Below are 20,229 nucleotides of genomic sequence, written 5' to 3' on the forward strand. Positions count from 1 at the left end.
CAATTCATACAGAAACCATCAACTTAGAGAAGAATAATAGAATAATAGAATAGAATAATAGAATAATACCTTCTGCGGCTACCTTATATATGTGATTGAGAGAGGCTTTTAAGAAACTTTTGACGAAATTTTTTTAAAGTGTATTATTGTTCAATTTTGTAGCTATTCCTTTTGAGTGGCATTTTGATTATTACTGCTGTGCTTGAAATCGTTATTTTATTTCATTCATTTTATTTTGCTTTACTGGGGTTGTTGATAACCACTTTGAACTAATATATTTTAAAACTGCATCTGTCTAAACTCTATAGGAGCCATCATGCCGTACTGTTTTATAGAGTGTTTGTAGACCTCTGTTATTAATTGAATCTATCATCATTTTAAATTGGGTGTCTGTGCATCCTACAGGATGGCCCTCTATTTGAAGGCTTCCTATTTTTGGACTCTTCAACCCATGGCCGGTTTCTTAATAAGTAGAGAGAAAAAGAGATTGTCTTTAATAATAATAATAATAATAATAATAATAATAATAATAATAATAATAATAATAATAATAATAATAATAATAAAGTTGGAAGGGACCTTGGAGGTCATCTAGTCCAACCCCCTGCTCAGGCAGGAAACCCTATACCCAGCATCTTAATGGGGGCTGATGTTTTGCAGATGTAATTTAGTTTAGATTAGCATTATTTCAAGATCAGTCTCTTTCTATACCTAAATTTGGATATACATATTTTAAACAAAGACATACCTAGCTTTCTTCTTAATTGGATATGGTATGTGTAGTAGCAGTCTGATTGTTTATCAAAGAATTCAGACTGTTATTTAACTCAGAAGCTTGGATAATGTTTTTCTTAGTCAGTTGTTAGCTTAAGCAAGATACCAACTGTTGTTTTTTTTTTTAAAAAAAGCAGGCTGTGCAGCCGAGACACATCTGTCTCTGGAGGGACAGAGTTTTCATCATAAGTGATGTCAAGTAGGTTAATCTCAGACAATTAGATAAGGCCAAGGGAATCCATCTGCACAAGGATTAATTATATTCATGAGCTTGCTTAATATTCAAGAATAAAAGCCTTTGACCCACAGCTGAAAAATAAAGTCTGATCCGTATAAAAAAATATAGTCTTCACCATTTCATTTTATCCTGTTGCTAGCAAAATGCTGCCTATTGGTTTGAAATATGTTTTTTACAGTTTTCTGGAGGTATATACTAGGTAAGGACTTACAATCACAATTTGGACCAGAGTTTCTGTCATTAGTTGGTCTAGTCACAGAGCGAATCATTATCATGTGACCAGACCTGATTTTATTACTATTTTTTTACCAAGGTTGTTAAGCAAATCACCCAATTGTTTAGTGAGCCAGGTGATCATTAAGCAAATTCAGCTTCCCCAACTGAATAGACTTGCTGGAAGCTGGCTGGGAAGGTCCTACATCCCATTCACGTAATTGTAAGACGCTGCAACTGTAGAAAATAAGAGCTGGCTGTCAAACACCTAAATTGTGATCCCATGACTATAGGTATGAGTGAGTGTGTGTGTCTGTGTGTGATGGTTGTAACTTTGGGGATAAGTTGTAAGTCACTTTTTCTGAGGCCATAAGTTGTAAGTTGAGGGATAAGTTGTAAGTCACTTTTTCTGAGGCCACTTTTTCTGAGGCCTTTGAATGGTTGTTAAAGGAACGGTCATAAATCAAGGATTACCTGGGGTACAGTTTATTTCTATACCCTACACAAGGAGTGTCAAACTGCTGGCCATGGGCTGAATGCGTCATGGTGAAGCCGTGCTCACCCCATTGCCGGCAATGGAAAAAAAGTCGCGATATGTTGCGACACATCACATGACGTTGTGAGTTTGACACCCCTGCCCTACACTATTATATCATGTTGCTTGCTTGTCTGCCTTCCATGGGGCTCCTCTCCATGGAGAAAGGATTTCCAATTATAATCACTGAAATGTCACTTATGAGATATATTAAAGGAGAGACTTAAACAAAAAAAGATTCCTGGAGATCAGATAGCAAACAGCTCAATAAAATTAGGACCCAAGTATGAGCAATCAAACAGACTAAGCCTTTGCCTGAAGGTATTGGGAAAGTGAGTGAATGAAAATAAAAAAAGAATATTGTAATACATCTACAGTGCATTTTCTACAGTGGTAACTGTATTGGCCTATGGCAGTAAGAACAGCGGGGAGTTGTATTTCACCTTACAAAATAATAGTTTCATTATGGCAGAGGCTATGATCCATGATAGATTATATTATGATAAATGTTTGTCTTAAAAATATTGGAAATTCTTGGTGGTGGTTGTGGTGATGGTGGTTTTAATCTCTGAGGTATTGGTTTTTGGCCTCCTGTGCATCATCTTGGACTGGCAACACAATCATCTCTACAATTATATTGAGACGTGGTTCCCAAACCTGAGTTCCCTAATATTAAGCCCCAATATGGAAAGTTAATCAGTGGTTTTGCCAACCCCTCTGTGTAATTCCTCAGAATCTCTCTTTCTTCTTGACACAGAATTGTGGAAAAAGTTGTGGTAGCACCTTTTCAAATTAACAAATTGCATGAAAAGGCATATGCTTTAATGAACTATAGATCACTTTGCCCAATGTAGTGAAATGGAATCCCTATCAAATGCCAATTGCTGAGGATAGTGATAAAAGACAGTTATTGCTTCAAACTTTATTTATAGCCTCCCTCCCACAAGACCTCAGTTCTTTGGTTGATAGATATAAAACCAACCCACCCATCCACCCCTGATAGCATTACAGGTAGCCTTGGCTTACAAGGGGTCATTTAGCAACTATTTGAAGTTATGACAGGCCTCCCCAGAGCTACTTACAAGTTAATTTTGATTCCAATGGCTACCCACCTCCCCTTGGTCATATGATCACATTTTGGGCAGTTGGCAACTGCCCCTCATTTACAGCCTTTTCCAGCATCCTGCAGTCATGTGATTATAATTTATAATGTCTTTTGCCAGAAACCAGTGTTTCCTGCAAAAAAACCCAAACCCATCCATTGAGTGCAATGGGTTTGCTCCATGACCGCCATATTTGTTTAATGATTGTGGAGTTTGCTTACTGACCGCCAAAGAAAAGGCCATAAAATTGGGCATGACTTAACAGCCATAATCCCAGGCTCATTCACAGTCATAAGTTGAGGACTATCTGTTTAGCGTTTCAAAAGATAGAATGGTAATGGAATAGTTGAAACAGTAACATGTGAGTTCTGTGACACCAATCACATGAACTTGGCATGCAGTTCTTGCAGTTTCATACGTCATAGGAGCCTAAACAAATTATGCAGTTGTTGCTTTCTTGAGATATTCACATGATCTCAAGAGGACAACATGTGCCTGGACTCCCCCAGCCTTGTGGCCTTTTGATCCTGCTTTGCAGTTTGGGGGGGGGGGGTCAGATCTTTCACCAGAACTGGAACATGCAGTTTTCAAAGTCATTCCAGGTTCATCTTTGACATTTTTCTTTTTCATTAGATCTTTGACCTCTGATACTGTCGCCTGTGACATCTTTTAAAACTGCCCATCTAGGAGATGGGAACTTTCCATGCACTTCAGCCTCAAAAAGTTTGTTCTGTCTCTTTGCTTCTCTTTCCCTATACCTTCATATGTGCAGGATTCAAATGCACAGAACCCACCTAGCCCAGGACCAAGCTATAAAGCAGGGATTCTTTTTTAAAAAAAAATAAATAAATTCTAAAATAGACTTAATAGAATGGCAATAAAAAAAACCCTACGTATCCTACTTAGACTTTAATTTTTAAAATGTATGTTTTTCTCTTTAGAATTATAAAGTACTCTATTTATACAGAGTGTTTTATTCAATATATTCTTTATATAGAGAGATGGTCAGTGGTGACTTTTTTCCCCTCACATGACTTTATTATTTTCAAGGTACGTTGGTCCTGTTCTGTTTCTGTCTCAGTTGAAAACTAGCTGTTCTTAAAAATTCAATCAATCATATACGTACAGGTGCATGCATATTTTCAGGTGCAAATAAAATAAATCCCGCTGTACTTTCCCTTGCATTTTCTACGTCATTTCACTAGTCCACTCATGTTATACACGGTTTTCTTTTAGGTAGGCATTTTATGTACATTTTTGGGAGTTGAAGATCTATATTGTAGCAACTGGAGATATTCAGAAACCTTAGTCCAGTTTCATTTGCACTTCTACCTGAATATAAGAATGGCAGATTCAGCCAGCTCATACTAAAATTGATATATTTTTCTCCCCTTCCCTATTTATTACAATTATTACATGTTAATGCAGTATTGTATGATATCCAATTTATAGGAATGCACATCTTCAAATAAAGTATATCAACATAGGTTCAGTTTTCTTTGTTTATTTGCAGCTTTTATAGGCTTCCCCAGTCAAAAGACTCACTGTAGGTTAGAACAGATTAAAAAATAAAAATTAATCACATGGATACCACTAACGATCAATTAGGGCCAAAGAGTCAGTGGATCGCAGTGATTTTGGGGTTATCTTTGAATATCATGGGAATGCTGTACTATACTGTTGATAATAAGTTAGAAGCAGGCAGAGGGGAATCACCATTTCTTCTCACAACTGCTTTGACCAGCTGGGTTGGAGGCTTTGTTTGTTGTTCTTGCTCATGGAGTCCAACAGTCCTATGAGGTAACAGTGAAGGGAAGCACCACCACAGCTTGCTAATTCAATGAATGGCTGAGAGGACTTTCATCCTTTTCTGAGCCCAATTGCCCTGAGAGAAGAAACAGGTGCGAGTACTCTAGAGCACTGTTTCTTAACCTTGACAACTTTAAGCTGTCTGGACTTCAACTCCTAGCATTCCACAGTCAGCATGGCTAACTGTGGAATTCTGGGAGTTGAAGTCCACACATCTTCAAGTTGCCAAGATTGAGAAACACTGCTCTAGAGTAATGGTCTACTGTGCGCTTCCGAAAGCCTTTTCTGTCATAGCTGGCTATTACTGGACAAATGGCATAGGAAAACAATGCCTGGCTTCGTGCAGCGGATGAAGTGAGATGCAACTCACAAAAGTGTATGCCTGTGAATAAAATGTGCTCATCAGAAAAAGTATGGCCAGACTCTTCTTGATTTTTGGTACCGTAAATTAGCATGACTTTCCTCCAACGGTGTTTGTGCTCCATAGGGGCAAGGAAATATCTCTGCATAGAAGGTTGACTGCCATTACCCGCAAGTGATTTCAGAAGAAAGGAGAATGGGGTGCTGATAGAATGAAGGAAGTTTTCGTCAAAGCTGTGTTACGTAGTGGATAGACATCCCAGAATGAATGTGGGCTGCTGAAACCAGCCAGAAGAGCTACCCATTCTATAATATTGACATCTATACTTTCATAGTCCTTATGGAGGTATAATTTGCCTCCAATATTTTTGTGGATTAGCTCAGAAAAAAAAATCAGATAATAGGTTAATTCAATTTAATTCAAATTAAACCTGAAACTTTGTGTAAAATAAATATTCAAACCATAAATTCCAGTAGGGAAGAGCACATACTCCTTTGCTTAGACAAAGTCTTTATTTTCCACCTGTTACAGATTCCAGTCCTAACTATGGAAGTGGATACTCAGGGGAAACTGAGACCTTCACAACTTTCAGCTGGGATGACCAGAATGTGCGCAGGGTATTCATCAGGAAGGTAATGTCAAAGCAATTAAGACCAAACCAAACTCAACGCTTAATCATTAGCAAGGAAGAATGGTAGGTTGCAAGGGCTTAGTTCATTTTATGCACGTCAGAAAGAAGCCCAAGATCAAGAACAGGCATTAGAACAAAGACAAAACATGAAATAGAATCAGAGGCTAAAGCAGATTCCAGAAAGATTCCAGTCATGAAGAGGGGCTTCAGAAATAATAATGCCAAGGCCAATTGTCTACTAACTAAATGAAATCACAACTGTTAAAATTACATTCAAACTTCAGCCCTTAGGTCATCTAAAATTCCAGCCTCTTAGTTTTAGATCTGGATCATCAGTTTCCTCCAGTTTCTGGGACTTGAAGGTATTCTAATTTTGGCAAACTCCTAGCCACATAAAGTTTTGAACCTGGAATTTTGTCTTGGGTTAGATTCAGGACTGTTAGACCTAGATTCAAGACTCTGTAGGCTCAGTGGCTCTCTGGAAGTTTCTGTCAGTCCCCAAGAACCAGGAACAAAACAGGGAGTTATTTCTGAGTAGTTCAGTGGTTCTCAACCTGTGGGTCGGGACCCCATTTGGGGTCAATCGACCATTTCACGGGGGTCGCCAAGCAAGGCTGTCCACCATTTTTTCCCCCTTTTCTGGCGGGTGCCTTATCTCCCTTGGGCTGGGCCAGCTGGTGGTCGGCCTGCTCCGTCTCTGCTGCTTGCCAGCTACGCCCCGGCCGGCGCAGGGGGCGGAACCACGCATGCGCGGCGCTCCTGGGCAGGGAAAGTCCTCGACTTACGACCGGTTGGGTAGTCCTCGACTTACGACCGGTTTAGTCCTCGACTTACGACCAGTTTAGTCCTCGACTTACGACCGGTTGGGGTCGCGGCATTAAAAAGGTTGAGAACCACTGGAGTAGTTTCTTTATTGTTGTTAACCTACAGATATAAATCTTGTCAGACTAAAGCAATTGTAACTATAACTCTGCGAACTTTTAGTGGGGGATCCATCTTTGCCCTCTTCCTGCCTATCAGACATTCAAAGCGCCACTGTCTCTGCCCCCTGGGAAAGAGCCCCTCTCTCCCATGAATCTGGCCTACATTCTACTATAGCTTCACAGCTTATTCTCTACTGAGGACTCCTTCATTGGAGGCATCACCATCACTCATGGATCTTGTTCTCATCAACACATAAAACAGCTCCTTCGTGTGAACACCTGTCCACATGAACAACCCCTTTCTTCCAGTATTGATTACATGGCCTTTATGGAGATGGCCAAAACATGATCATGTAAGGAGATTACAGTATAATGTGTGAACTCTCCCCCTCAAAAGTGTGGGTGGTAAAACAAGGTTGATAGGGTCTGGCTTGCTTTTTAATTACCAAGTCTTCAGAATAATTGCTGAGCATTAACCAGGCTGATATTTATTCTGTTTCTTTGACATTAGGTTTATAGCATCCTTTCAATTCAGCTCCTTGTTACAGTCAGCATTGTGGCTATTTTCACTTTCTGGTAAGTCTCTGTCCTAGCAACCCTGCCTAGAAACAAACCTTTTGCCGCTGTTTATTTTTTCTGGCCTGCTATTTTAAATGGACTCCAAAAGATGGTAGAGGACAGGAAGGCCTGGAGGAACGTTGTCCATGGGGTCGCGATGGGTCGGACACGACTTCGCAATTAACAACAACAACAAGTTTTTTTTCACCCTATTGATGTTCCTCCTCCCATATTCTCATATTCTACATGTATAAAATGGGGGAATTAAACATTTGGAATATTGTCATAAATATTTTGTTCCCATCATACATTTACACTGCATGACTCAAGTGTATTTTATTTTAGTGCACATTTAAAGCATTATGGAATGCCACTTAGAAATATCCGGATCATAGCATCCCTTAAGGGATGTATTTTTAATCAAGCACAAAAATCCAAATTTGTCTTCAGATTTTCAGAAATCAAGCATTCTATTTTGTTTTTAGTTAACTATAACCAGCATCAATATTTGCTGTTCCTAACTCTGCACAAAGGCAGTCAGGCAGGCAAGCAGGGTAGTACTTTATCATTTATAAAAGCATTCTTAGAAGGATGATTAGATCAGTATTAAAATTCTTTAATCAAGGACTTAGTGCTCCATATTTTGCTCTCATTCTTCTAATCCCTTGCGTTTTTATTGCAGTAAACCAGTTCAAGGATATATCCAAGCAAATCCAGCCTGGTACTGGGCTTCCTAGTAAGTACATATTTGATCTCAGAGATTATTTGTATGTCAGCCATCAAAGTTAACATGGCACCTTATAGGATTATAAACATTATTATAGGAAACATTATTTGCAAAATTACCCTGTAGCTTCATTTCATTTTTTTTTCAAGGAAAAGGTGACATGGACCGGCTTAGTATACTAGGATCAAAGTGTAAAAATGGTGATAGCCAATTTTATTTATTTATCGTTCTATTTGTTTGAGGGGGTTCAGTCTGGTCACCATGTCTATATTCCTTTGTTTTCTTTGCTATTTTACTCACAATCCTCCATACTCAGTGCTTCAAATAGGGGAGGAGAAGGGGAAAAGGGCACATCTCCCCACTGTTTTTGCTATTCCTAATTTTGCTGCAGATTTCTTTTTTTAAAGGCTAAAGGACAATTGACTAAAAATCATAATTTCAGAGGATAAAGCACGCGTTGTTATCTTTCTTCTGTGCATACTTTGGCCACTGTTTCTAGAATTCTCTAGGGCAGGGGTGGGCAACCTCGGCTCTTTTATGACTCATGGACTTCAATTCCCAGAATTCCTGAGTCAGCATAGCTGACTCAGGAATTCTGGGAGTTGAAGTCCATGAGTCATAAAAGAGCCGAGGTTGCCTACCCCTGCTCTAGGGAAAGGAAAAGATTCCTGCCTATCTACATACCTGCCTTATGTGATTAGAGGCCTAGGAAATTTAAGAGTTGCACCTGTCCAATTGGCAGGGCTTTTTTTCAGCTGGAGAAGAGGCCGAGCAAATAAATAACTGAAAAACGAACAATGGGGCACAATTTTGGCCCAAATTCATGGGCTCAATTTAAGCAGTAACAAGAGTACTGTGAGAAGTTTTACATCCAAATATATTTTATTCTTGATACTGTTTCTGTCTTCCCTTAAAAATATTAACAGAATCCACAATGGTCTGAGAATCAGTGTCTCCAAGTTAATCAAATTAACAACCCCGAAGTAAGTTACCCAGACCTAATCCACATATCGAAAGGATAAGATCTGCAAACATAGAGTTAATTTAGATCTCCCAGCAGAAGTGCATGTTCACAAGAATACATATTTATACACACACAAACAAACAAACAAACAACCCACTCCCCTCAAGTGTAACCCTAGAATCAGCATGTAGACACTTTCCACATCCTGGACAAGCTCCCCCCTATAAAAATCTGCTGCTGTACCTCATTTCTCTGCAGCCTGCCCCTAAAAGCAAACTTTAGCTTTTAGGAATAAATATTTATTCTTTCTTCGCAGCTGTCTGGATCTCATTTTTATTTATTCTTATGCAACTCTAGCTCTAGTTAGAACTGCAAATTATTCTTCTGACAGTATGTTAAGAAAGGATAATTTATTTAAGCAAAGTGCGTACATACACTCTTTAATGCTGTTATTAAACATTTCAAATATTCATACAAGTTGGGAAATCTGGGCCCTCTGAAGTGCAACTGCTACCATTTCCAATCTATATGGAAAGAAGGATGCTGGGAATTGTAGTTCAGCAACATCTTCAATATTCATGTGATCTTTCCTCAGATAAGAAAAGCACTTGAAGAAGAACTTGTACAGTTAGAGCTTTCATCAGACGAGCTCATATGGAAGAACCAGTTCTTGAGAAGTTTTTCTTCCTAATTTGGAGGTCAAAACCCTGATGTTGGTCTGCATAAACTGGTCTTGCAGAGCCATCTCCACAGACAAATGTCTCTCCATTTCCCCTAATTTCAAATTTAGATGCAGATGGGTGATAGCTGTGTAAGAAAATGCAGACTCAGAGATGTTATAGAAAGGTATCAGCTTTGTAGTATGAAAGAATCTTAAAAGGAAAGATCTAAGGTCTAGTCATAAATGAGCATGCTGGGAAAGGAAAAGTGAGAGAGAAGAATTGAATGGCTTATTCCAGTGGTGGGATTCAAATATGTGAACAACCGGTTCTCTGTGTGGATGCCGCTTCTGGAAGTCCATTCTGGGCCTGGGCAACAAAAAATTAGCTACCGGTTCTGCCGAACTGGTGCAAATCTGCTGAATCCCACCACTGTCTTATTCTGGAAGAGGACATGTTTTGTTTTGCTGCAAGTCTCTACCATTCAGTTTCAGTTCAGGTATTCTGGCTTTCAGTGGAATCAGTCCTTGTGATGACCCAGGAATTCCAGAATCTCATGGGCAAAGCATTTCATCCAGACTCAGATCAAAACTGGTCTTGATGGCTCTGTGTGCAAACTTAGAATACCAGTAATGTTGGGGTGGTGGGCTCTTTGCCAGCTTTGAAACTCTGGCAGGTACCCAGAATGGCTACAGTTCAGTCGCAGTCACACAGTCATTTGGCATATTCAATTTCCGGTCATCGAGGGGAAATCAAAGATAGGGAAATGAAATTATCAGTATGGGTAAGAGGCATCTAAAATGTTAGAGAAAGCCGATTCCAGCAGGAAAAAGCTATGCAAGCCATGAATCCATTATCAAGGTCCAATAGTAGCAATAGAAGATGGAGAATTTCTTTTACTATGAATAGTGGCCTTGAAGAGAGAATTTAGGCAGGTAAGCATCTTTATATATATATACACAAAAAGTCTTATTTACTAGGTTTTTAAATCCTGACTTTATTACTTTATAAGTACTTCAAAGTGGCAAACATACCTAATACTCTTCCCTCCTGCTATTTTCTCCACAACAACAAGCCTTGGACAGCCACTTGTCTGGGCAGCCACGGATCTCAAATCGTATGGGGTCTCTTCTTAAGCACGGGGTTGGACTAGAACAGAGGTGCCCAAAAGGGACCGATTTCGTGGAGAAAGATTTTTCCATGGACCAGAGAGTGTGTGGTTTTGTGTGCTGCCTGCATCCCATGGATGGGGCTTTGCTTGATTGTGTGGACTGGTTGCTGGCATGCCATGGCCTGGTACCGGTCCATGGACCAGGGGTTGGGGACCCCGGACTAGAAGACCTACAAGATCCCTCCAGCTCTATTCTCTGGTTGAAACCTTGTGAGGTGGGATAGGCTGAGAGAGAGAGAGACTGGCTCAAAGTCACTGAGAGCTTTCATGCCTAAGGCAGGACTAGAAGTCATGGTCTCCTGGTTTCTAGCACTTTCATCACTACCCCCAACAGAGGTTTTCTCTTCTTTTCCCAAGTCCCAATAATATTCCATTCTTCTGTGGATATGTTTTGGGGTGAAGGTGAGGGAGTCAGTTAAACACTAAAGAGAAGGATGGGGTGAGATGGGACAGAGCATTAAAATCCTAGGTTGCTGGATACAATAGAAAAACAACAGCAAGACTAGCTTACGTGACAAGAGGCTTGCTGAATTTTCGTATTCTGCATAACTGTTCAAGGTGCAGTACCTTTGTCCTCTTTGAGGGGTGCCAACTTTTCACAACTGCATTGCTTCTTCAGCCTAACGGCATACCACAGCCTGACTATTGCAAATGTAACTGGAAACCTGTCTGTCCATTAACAAGCCAATTTCTTCTTTACCATGCAGAGGTTGACTGTCTGGGGAGCAGTTTAAGGTTACATTCTATTAAACTTTATCTCGTGGAAAAATACTGGTGGAATGCGTCGGGAGCAAGGGTTAACCTTAACCTCCCATTCTCTTTTGAATCAGAAGCCTTGGGTCTCTAATAAATCTCCATTGCATTTTGCTAATTGGTTACAGTACATGGATGACCTTTTCCAACCCCTGTTTAGAATTGAACTGGGGATGACGAATATCTATTTTTCACCCTGAGATGGGGTCTGGATTTCAACATAAAGCTTTAAAGGACTTGGAAAATATGTGCCAAATTAGCCATCCAGTTGAAAGTTAATTTTCTTTAGATCAATAATCTCTTCTGGGTGATATATTCAGCTATATAGAGCTAGAGAAATAAAGATATAAATTGATGATAGACAGACAGGCAGGCAGGCAGGCAGACAATGTGTGTGTACCTTCTTGTCTGATGACTGCCTGGGCAAGTCCCTGCAATTTTCTTGGCAAGGGTTTTCAGAAGTGGTTTGCCATTTCCTGCTTTTTAGGGCTGAGAGAGAGGGACTGGCCCAAGGTCACTCTGCTGACGTTGTGTCTAAGGCAGGACCAGAACTCACTGTTTTCGGTTTCTAGCATGATGGTTCAACCACTGTACCAGACTGGATCTCTATATAGAAATATAGATATTTGCAAATTCAAGTCTGACAATCTTTTGCCAGCAGATTGTCTATGGATCATGGAAATTGTAATCTAACACTTCTGGAGGACAACTGAGTACAGGAAGCTTGTATACAAATACAGTATCCTCTAGAACTGAACAAATAATCTGAAATGAGTATTTTGGAATACCCAGGCACACATATAGTATGAAGCTCCTCTTTTCGACTCATGAAAGCAGCCATGTCTTTTGTCTGCCTTGTGCTCCTGCTCTGGAAACAGATCCTGGCCGTTTGTGTTCTGTTTACTATAGAGCCACAGCACTTACTAACAGCTGTGTGGACATGTGTGGGAGCTTATCAAAGCATGGCTTTTCAAGTTGCTAAATTGTCCCAACACCTACATTTGGAAAACCTGCTTTGGTGGGTTCCAAAGCATCTCTTTCCAGAGACTTGTGCAGCCCTAATGTCCATATATTGTGGAATAATGCTGATCAAAACTACAAAACGGGCTCGGGGGTGCATAAACTGGAGGAGAGGGAGCATTGCTATTTTCTCCTCTACCATCACACAAGGAACAGACTTTGCACAGGGTATATTTTCAAACCTGTTCCTCAAATATCTATCTTTGTTACTACAGAAAATGTAGCATAATGTTCACAGCAGTAGAGGACAACATTGTAATAAAAGACAACATATGGGTGCTGGGAAGGGCTTATATAATTTGAAGCACAGAAAGATACTGCTTCCATCCCCCTTCCTAGAATTTGGTATCAGGACTACAACTGGGCAAGGTGGACAAACGGTCTGTCTTGGTAGAAGGCCATTGTTGGAGAAAGGCTGAAAGCAGCTGTTTACAGTATTTAATTTTATGGAGAAAGCACAAAGAAGTACTTAAGGACACTGTTACGGAGGGGAACTTCCTGATCTTGGCGACCCTTCCCTATTTATAGGCCTTCTCCCCTTTTTTTTTTTTTTGCATCTACATAGTTTCAATCTGGAATCTGTTTTATTGTGTTTTTGTTCTACCGATCCCAGTAGGTTCTGGTAAAAAATATTATAATGTATTGTTGTTGTTTTTAGTGAAGGAGGAATCATTATGTCCAGTATTTATATAGTGCTTCTTTCTCAGAAATTGTTCACCCTTGATCATCTAAGAAAGAAAAAGGAAAGAAAAAATACTAATTTAATTTAATTTAATTTAATTTAATTTAATTTAATTTAATTTAATTTAATTTAATTTAATTTAATTTAATTTAATTTAATTTAATTTAATTTAATTTAATTATTCAGAGCAACAACAGGCAGGATTCCCTCTCCTCCCCTTGGTTGATTCTCTTTTTCTCTCTTCCTTTTTTCTTCCTAGTGCCGTTTTCTTTATCACCTATTTGATCCTTGCCTGCTGCTCTGCACCAAGGTAAAATTAACACAAAGGGTTTGGACTACAAGGGGTTTCTGGTGGGTTGATTCTGCTTGGGGAAGAGACTGTGCAGTGGTGGAAGTTTGGACATTCTAATCTAACATCACTTGCGGTAGTCTCTTTGACCTCTCTAAAGAACCAGATATACGGCTGCCAAATTTTTATGGATTTGTTTCCTTCTGGGAAACAGATCAAAGGGATTATAAGGTTTTTGTATTATGTATTGTTATTGGGCTGATTAAAAATGCAACAGTATTCACTTACATTTGAACATGTTGAATATAACAGGAAGAACAAGAACATAGACAATATGAATCCTGAGATTTTATTTATTCATTAAATTTGTATGCACCCCATCTCCTCTACAAGGTGATGGGCATTAATTTTCAAAAAAAGGTATAATTTTTTCTTTGCACAAGATCTCCTTGGCCTGTTAGCCATAAAACTCAGCCATCTGCCCTTGGGGGAGGGGGGGAAGGGGGAAGCAGGCTGAATCAAAACCATTCCATTGGTTTATCCCAAATCCTCAGAACAGCAGTTGAATACATTCAATGCCTAGTCGCCACCAGCCATCAATCCTCTTTTAGAACTGCACTTTGTATCCATTAATGCTCAGTGAAGAAATGATCTTTTAATTGAAGATGATCATCTTTTGGAGAAATTGAAGAACTCATCTTTTAATTGTTAAAACATTTAACTAAGATATTACCTTTCCATCTGCAAGTCCAGGATAAAATTCTCAATTCTAATTGGTTAATACTCAGGACTTCGATTCTACCATTATATATACACAGAAGTATTCTGGGAGGGGGAAAAGGGGATGAAAGAAGGAAAAATTCTGGAAAGAAAAAAAGCAAAACAGCTTCACATAATTAACATGACTAGCTTAGATTCTATCTTTCAGGTGCATCAAAAGACATTTGCTATATTCCAGTGCTATGTCTTGACATTTTATAGTTGGAGGAAGTTCTCTACTCTCTCTCTATATATATATTACATATATTATATATTATACATTGACTTAGAAAAGAGAAGTTCTCATTCACCTGATTACTTTGGTTTAAAGGACTGATGTCTCTCAATGTGTAATATCTTGGCTAATATTTGATCCAAATTAGGCTGGCTAGCTATTCAAACAGCACTAGCTGACTCTTTAACAGCTGCCCAGCTCCATCCACAGCAATTAGGAGGTGAGAGTTAATTTTCATGCCATACAAATGTTTCACTCAGTAACTCCTGTACTTTAGGCTTAGCCATAATTCAAATGAAGCTGGTGCCTTGATATCAAGCCCTTTTGTGTACCAGAATTCTTGCAAAATTGTACTTGCTGGGGCCTGATTTCTTTAATTGCTCTGTTGCTCTTTAATGATCTTATTATGCAAAGTCAATGATGTACAACTTTCTTTTCACAATGATGCACTTTGGATAACCTGGTTCACTTGGCTCCTTTTCATTTAATTCACAGGAGGTATTTCCCATGGAACCTGATTCTCCTCAGCATCTTTGTGAGTAGCCTAGTCAGTGCTGGGACAGTTGCTCAGCCCTGGGGGGACTTTTACAGCACACTTCCCTCCTTTAATCTGTAAATTCAAAAGGCAAAACATTTATCGCCCTCTATTTCCAAATACAAGTAATTATGGCGTGCACTATCAGTGGAAACCATCCAGTAGACCAATAAGGGATAGATTGTCAACTCCTGAAGATTCCAGCTCCTCACTGGTGCAGTAAACAAACCAAGCACATCATTAGTTAACAAGAATAGTAGGATTTTCAGCCTCAGTCCTATGAACCTGCCCTGCATGTAGCTATTCAGTTATCTGTACAACATCTTCATTAACTTGTACAATTACCTAGTTAACCACATCTCATGCCTCACATGTCCAGGTTCAACATGATTGTTTCTTAGAAGGACCCCCTTCTTTGCCCAAAACCTCACTTATTCTCTTCCTTATTTTTCTACCACAAGATAAACAATAAAATGGTTGGATGGTTATGGAATATGGTAGACTATAGAATGTGGTCTTTTAGCTTAGTTGTGAATACTTGTCTTGGAAAGGCTCAAAGAATGATATCCATAAACAGTTTTACACCCTTTTTCCTTCTTAGCATCCAGTTTTTGCTCCTGCAGTAACTGGGTTTTTTTTATTATTTCTATAGACTCTGTCCATGGCCTACTTGACAGGAATGCTCTCCAGGTATGTCTCCAGGCGTCTGAATAACATGTTGTGTATTTAAGAATAGAATAGAGCTGGAAGGGACCTTGGAGGTCTTTTAGTCCAGCCCCCTGCTTAAGCAGGAGAACCTATACCATCTCAGACAAGTGACTGTCTAGCCTCCTCTTAAAAATCTCCAGTGATGGAGCGCCCACGATTTCTGGGGGCAAGCTGTTCCATATTTTTCCCTGGCAATTTTTCTGCAATCATTACCTGTAAAAATCAAGCCCTATATCAAATATATAATTTGATTTGAATTTCTAGACTTTCTAAAACCATTATTTTTCAGTTCCCCAATTGTAGCCCAAATCCATAGCCAATAATCAGTGGCCTATAATTAGGAAACTTTTCCCAACAGGGTTGCGTTTATCATTTATACTGCATCTCCAACATTAGGAAAAGGGTTAATATTTATTTAACCTAGTTGGCATGTAGTACTATTGATTCAGGACACCATGACACAATATTCTGTTTTCAGAAGGAAGCCCACCCTCTTCCTCTATTTATCCTAATGTCTTTTCCTAAGTTAGATCAGCATCAAATGAACTGCAGTTGTTTGGCAGTAGGAAGACAATCTGTTAAAAGAATAAGGGGACGGGACAGAATTGCAGTCAAGCTCAATTTTCTGCTAATGTGGTTTGCACTAGAAGCTAGTAAGATGGAAAAAACTAATAATAAAGTCCCAAATACTAATTCCGTACTCATTTATTAAATTCTCGATAAAAGTCACCATTGTTTTAATATTGGTTAGCCAAAGCTTTTAAGATTAACTATATTTCCCCTTAACTGAAAGGAAAGAGAAAATACTACAATGGTTATTTTTACCGTATTTTTGTTCTTTTAATTTTTCTTATTATTTGAAATCATACAAAATAGTTTTAAAATTAATTCTGTGTTTTTTATATAACTGGCAATGAATAATGTTTGAAATCTTACGAGATTACCAAACCTCATACTATTTTGATGGGAATATGCTCGTTTTAAGGTAAAATCTTAAGGACATTGAACAATCTTGAAAAATGGTCAATTTTCTTTGGATGGAGTACTTATACATTGCCTAAAATCACCCAATAGAGTCCTCAAAATATGGTTACAGATTTATTTTTTTACAGATTTATTTTACTTACAGATTTATTTATTTTTTATCCCTTTTCTGTAATAATGAAAACCATATTTTTCTGAAAGCTCTAGCTGGTTTTTTTTTTATAACATACCTGGGCAGATGGGCAAAATAAAATAGCCAATGAACAGAATGACTACACTACTGTGTCTATGTTTACAGCTTCACATTGCACATCAGGAAAGGCTATAGTGAGTGGAGAAGAAGTGTTAGCAGAAGGACTGTTCCAATGTTTTACTCCCCTGGAACGTCATCGTTTTGGGGAATCAAGAACAAGCTGATAGCATGCAACTGCTATACAGTAACCCTAATTCTGCCCAGAAAGGAATAGATTGAAGTGGGTTGAGGGGGAAGGTGCTAGAATAAATGTTTTTTTTTTAATCTGTCTCTGGTTTGGGTCTTGTATAATCCTCCTTTTGTTTCTGCTGTAACAATCTGGTGGAGAGCAACATGATGGATTTCCATTGTTCTGTATTTATCAAAGGCCAACCAATAGCATAGGGAGAGCAAACGGACTGTGAGGAGCAGATAAACAAAGCTGTCACTCAAGCATCCTGGACAACTGAACAGGGCAATAACCACAATGCCTCCCCTACCTATCCAGCAAGCTTTTGCAAAAGAATACAAAAGCTAACGTAAATTGGGACACTCAGAATACTGAGCATATTTTTCTAGAAAGCATGTTCTAATTAAGTCTAGGTATAAGAACTTTGGATACAATATATGGATGGAGCAATGGGAAATTACATTTTAAATTAAAATTTAAATATGTTAAAAAAATTGGAATTTACATTGTTATAACTTAAAAAGAGATTTGTTATAAAATGATACATTGTTGGTATAGATGACTGCAGAAAAATTGTCTTAGAATGTTTAAAGGTGTGGATAAAAGACACTATTTGTAGGCTAGAGTTAAACTGAGGAGTCCTTGGTGCTCTCTGAGCTTGGTGGTTTTCTTGCATGATGTTTCATTAGCAAACTAGGTAACATCTTCATGATCTTAACTGGTTTGGTAATGAAACCTCTACAAGAAAACCATCAAGCTCAGAGAGCATCAAGGACCCTATTGTGTAAAGGTACTTCAAATTTATTATGTTAACAACATGATAGGTCAGTTTATCATGCCTGGTGGACTTGTAAAAAAAAAAAGCCAAAAAGTTCTGGATTTAAATACATATAATGATACAAAGAATGTTCAGGATCAACATTCAGCTGAAACCAGAACTTTTCTTGCTGGGATTAATTGGCAGTCAATTAGAAAGATATCCCACAGATGGTTTTCTATGACCCCGAAGATGGAAATTGGCCATTTGATTAACAAATGGATCCATAGGCAAATTTATAAATTTTAAGCAGACTTTCTTACGGTGTCTGATGTTGATTGCTTGATTCTTTTCAATGATGTCATGTCATTTACTCCTTTTGCAGCTACTACAACACCACCTCCGTCCTCCTCTGCTTGGGGATTACAGCTTTGGTTTGCCTTTCCGTCACCATATTTAGCTTCCAGACCAAGGTGCACAAATTTATATCATAGCTCCCTGATTTTACATCTCATATGTAAGCAGAGAAGTTTTTCTTTGTTAAAGTTAGCGGGCAAGAACGTTTTGTGGTCAAGTTATTTGCAGTCTTAGCAAAAGGAAGTTTTCACTCTAGTGTTTCTCAACCTCAACAACTTTAAGATGAGTGGACTTCAGTTCTGGGAGTTGAAGTCCACCCATCTTAAAGTTGCCGAGGTTTGAGAAATACTGTTATAGAGCTTTCATCATCGAGCAAACTTACATTGTTTTTCTTGTCATGCAGTAATGGTTGCCTCAAAAGGCCAAGTTTCCATGGAATTAGCCTTGCCTCTCTTCCCTCTCCCCTATCCAAATTTGCAAATTGGCTCAAGTATTGCCAGCGAGCAAGTAAAAATCATTTTTATCCCACTAAGAATGAAGTTGTTGGGCAAGTCCTCTTCAAATAGTATGACGTTTTGTTTTGTTTTATTTTTTGAAAAAAACAACCCCATCCTATATCATCACTCATTCCGAAGAACTTTATCAGGCAGAAAGAGCGAAAAAAAAGAGCAAAATATAGTAGAATAATTTGGAAGAGTCTTTTGCCCTTTCCACGTGCAAGTCAAACATTTTCTATTGTTTGAAAGGGCTGAGTTCATGCAGCATTGACCGGTACTCTTCACCTGATCTCTACTTATGATTGGTATTGAGGGCTGTGTTGGGGTTTATACAGTAGATAACATAAAAGGGAATATACAATATATAGAATAGAATAGAATAGAATAGAATAGAATAGAATAGAATAGAATAGAATAGAATAGAATAGAATAGAATAGAATAGAGATATAAGATATAAGATATCTTAAGTTCAGAGAACATGTAGTAAGGGCTATAAGGAGTGGTGGTTTGTCTCATATGGGTACTAAATGAAGTAGTAAATATTTGGGAAATTTCATTTATTGGGGGCTCACTCAAATCTTGTGACTTGAAGATTCATTGGATATCAACTTCATTGGTGGACTAAGGTGGCAGATTCAATGTATCTGGTAAATATTAAGTTGGGAAAGGCAGATATGGGCATCACTTAGGCTATCCAGGAGCTAGGGGACTTTCAAATTCATCCATGCATCGTACACTAATGTCCTCTTATTTTCTCCCACAGTATGACTTTACGTCTTGTCAGGGGGTGCTCTTTGTGATGCTGATGGTGCTGCTCTTTAGTGGGATCATACTGGCTATTACACTTCCTTTCCATTATGTAAGTTTTGTATTTTTGTTAACCAAATCCATATATGCATCCTACCAAGTGTTATTTTGCCATATCTAGTTGCAGATGAGAGGCAGAACTACGTTTCTATGCTCAGTTATGCAATTTAGTTAGAAGCAAAAACCACTATCTTAATTTTTTTCTCTGCATTAGTTTTCCATTGTATCTATGTTGTCTTCACTAATCAAACTACAGAAAGATCCTTTGAAAGCAAACATGGTTCAGTCTGGTTCATATCTCAGGGGTTGCCACAAAGAATAGGGAGACAAGCTATTCTCCAAAGCTCCTGAAGGCAGGACAAGAAGCAATGGATGGAAACTAATCAAGGAGAGAAGCAACCTAGAACTAAGGAAAAAATTCCTGACGGTTAGAACAATTAAGCAGTGGAACAACTTGCCTCCAGAAGTTGTGAATGCTCCAACACTGCAAGTTTTAAAGAAATTGAACAAACATTTGTCTGAAATGGTGCAGGGTTTCCTGCTTGAGCAGGGGGTTGGACTAGAAGATCTCAAAGGTCCCTTCCAATTCTGTTACTCTATTATATTCTAAGTATGTGAACCTCTCTATATATTTGGAAGGGAAATCATTTCCTTTCTCTTTTGTCACTAGCCTCTTTAGATTTAATTTATTTTTCTCCTCTATTTTTTAAATGTTTACTTTTATCACAACTGCTGCTGGCAAAGCTGGTGTAAGGCA

General features: G+C 38.6%; 1 protein-coding gene across 1 annotated transcript in view; it reads left to right on the forward strand.

Annotated features, from left to right (window-relative positions):
* FAIM2 (Fas apoptotic inhibitory molecule 2) overlaps window positions 1–20,229 on the forward strand; it is a 35,613-nt gene that overhangs the window by 8,679 nt on the left and 6,705 nt on the right. Inside the window, exons 3-10 of the mRNA XM_015821909.1 lie at window positions 5,565–5,665; window positions 7,099–7,163; window positions 7,828–7,881; window positions 13,381–13,431; window positions 14,900–14,939; window positions 15,592–15,629; window positions 18,196–18,283; window positions 19,429–19,524. Of these exons, the coding sequence (XP_015677395.1) occupies window positions 5,565–5,665; window positions 7,099–7,163; window positions 7,828–7,881; window positions 13,381–13,431; window positions 14,900–14,939; window positions 15,592–15,629; window positions 18,196–18,283; window positions 19,429–19,524 (533 nt within the window). The remainder of the gene's footprint in view (window positions 1–5,564; window positions 5,666–7,098; window positions 7,164–7,827; window positions 7,882–13,380; window positions 13,432–14,899; window positions 14,940–15,591; window positions 15,630–18,195; window positions 18,284–19,428; window positions 19,525–20,229) is intronic.

This window comes from Protobothrops mucrosquamatus, unplaced genomic scaffold, assembly GCF_001527695.2.
Source record: "Protobothrops mucrosquamatus isolate PMUCROS unplaced genomic scaffold, P.Mucros_1.0 scaffold1422, whole genome shotgun sequence".
Classification (NCBI taxonomy): Eukaryota; Metazoa; Chordata; class Lepidosauria; order Squamata; family Viperidae; genus Protobothrops; species Protobothrops mucrosquamatus.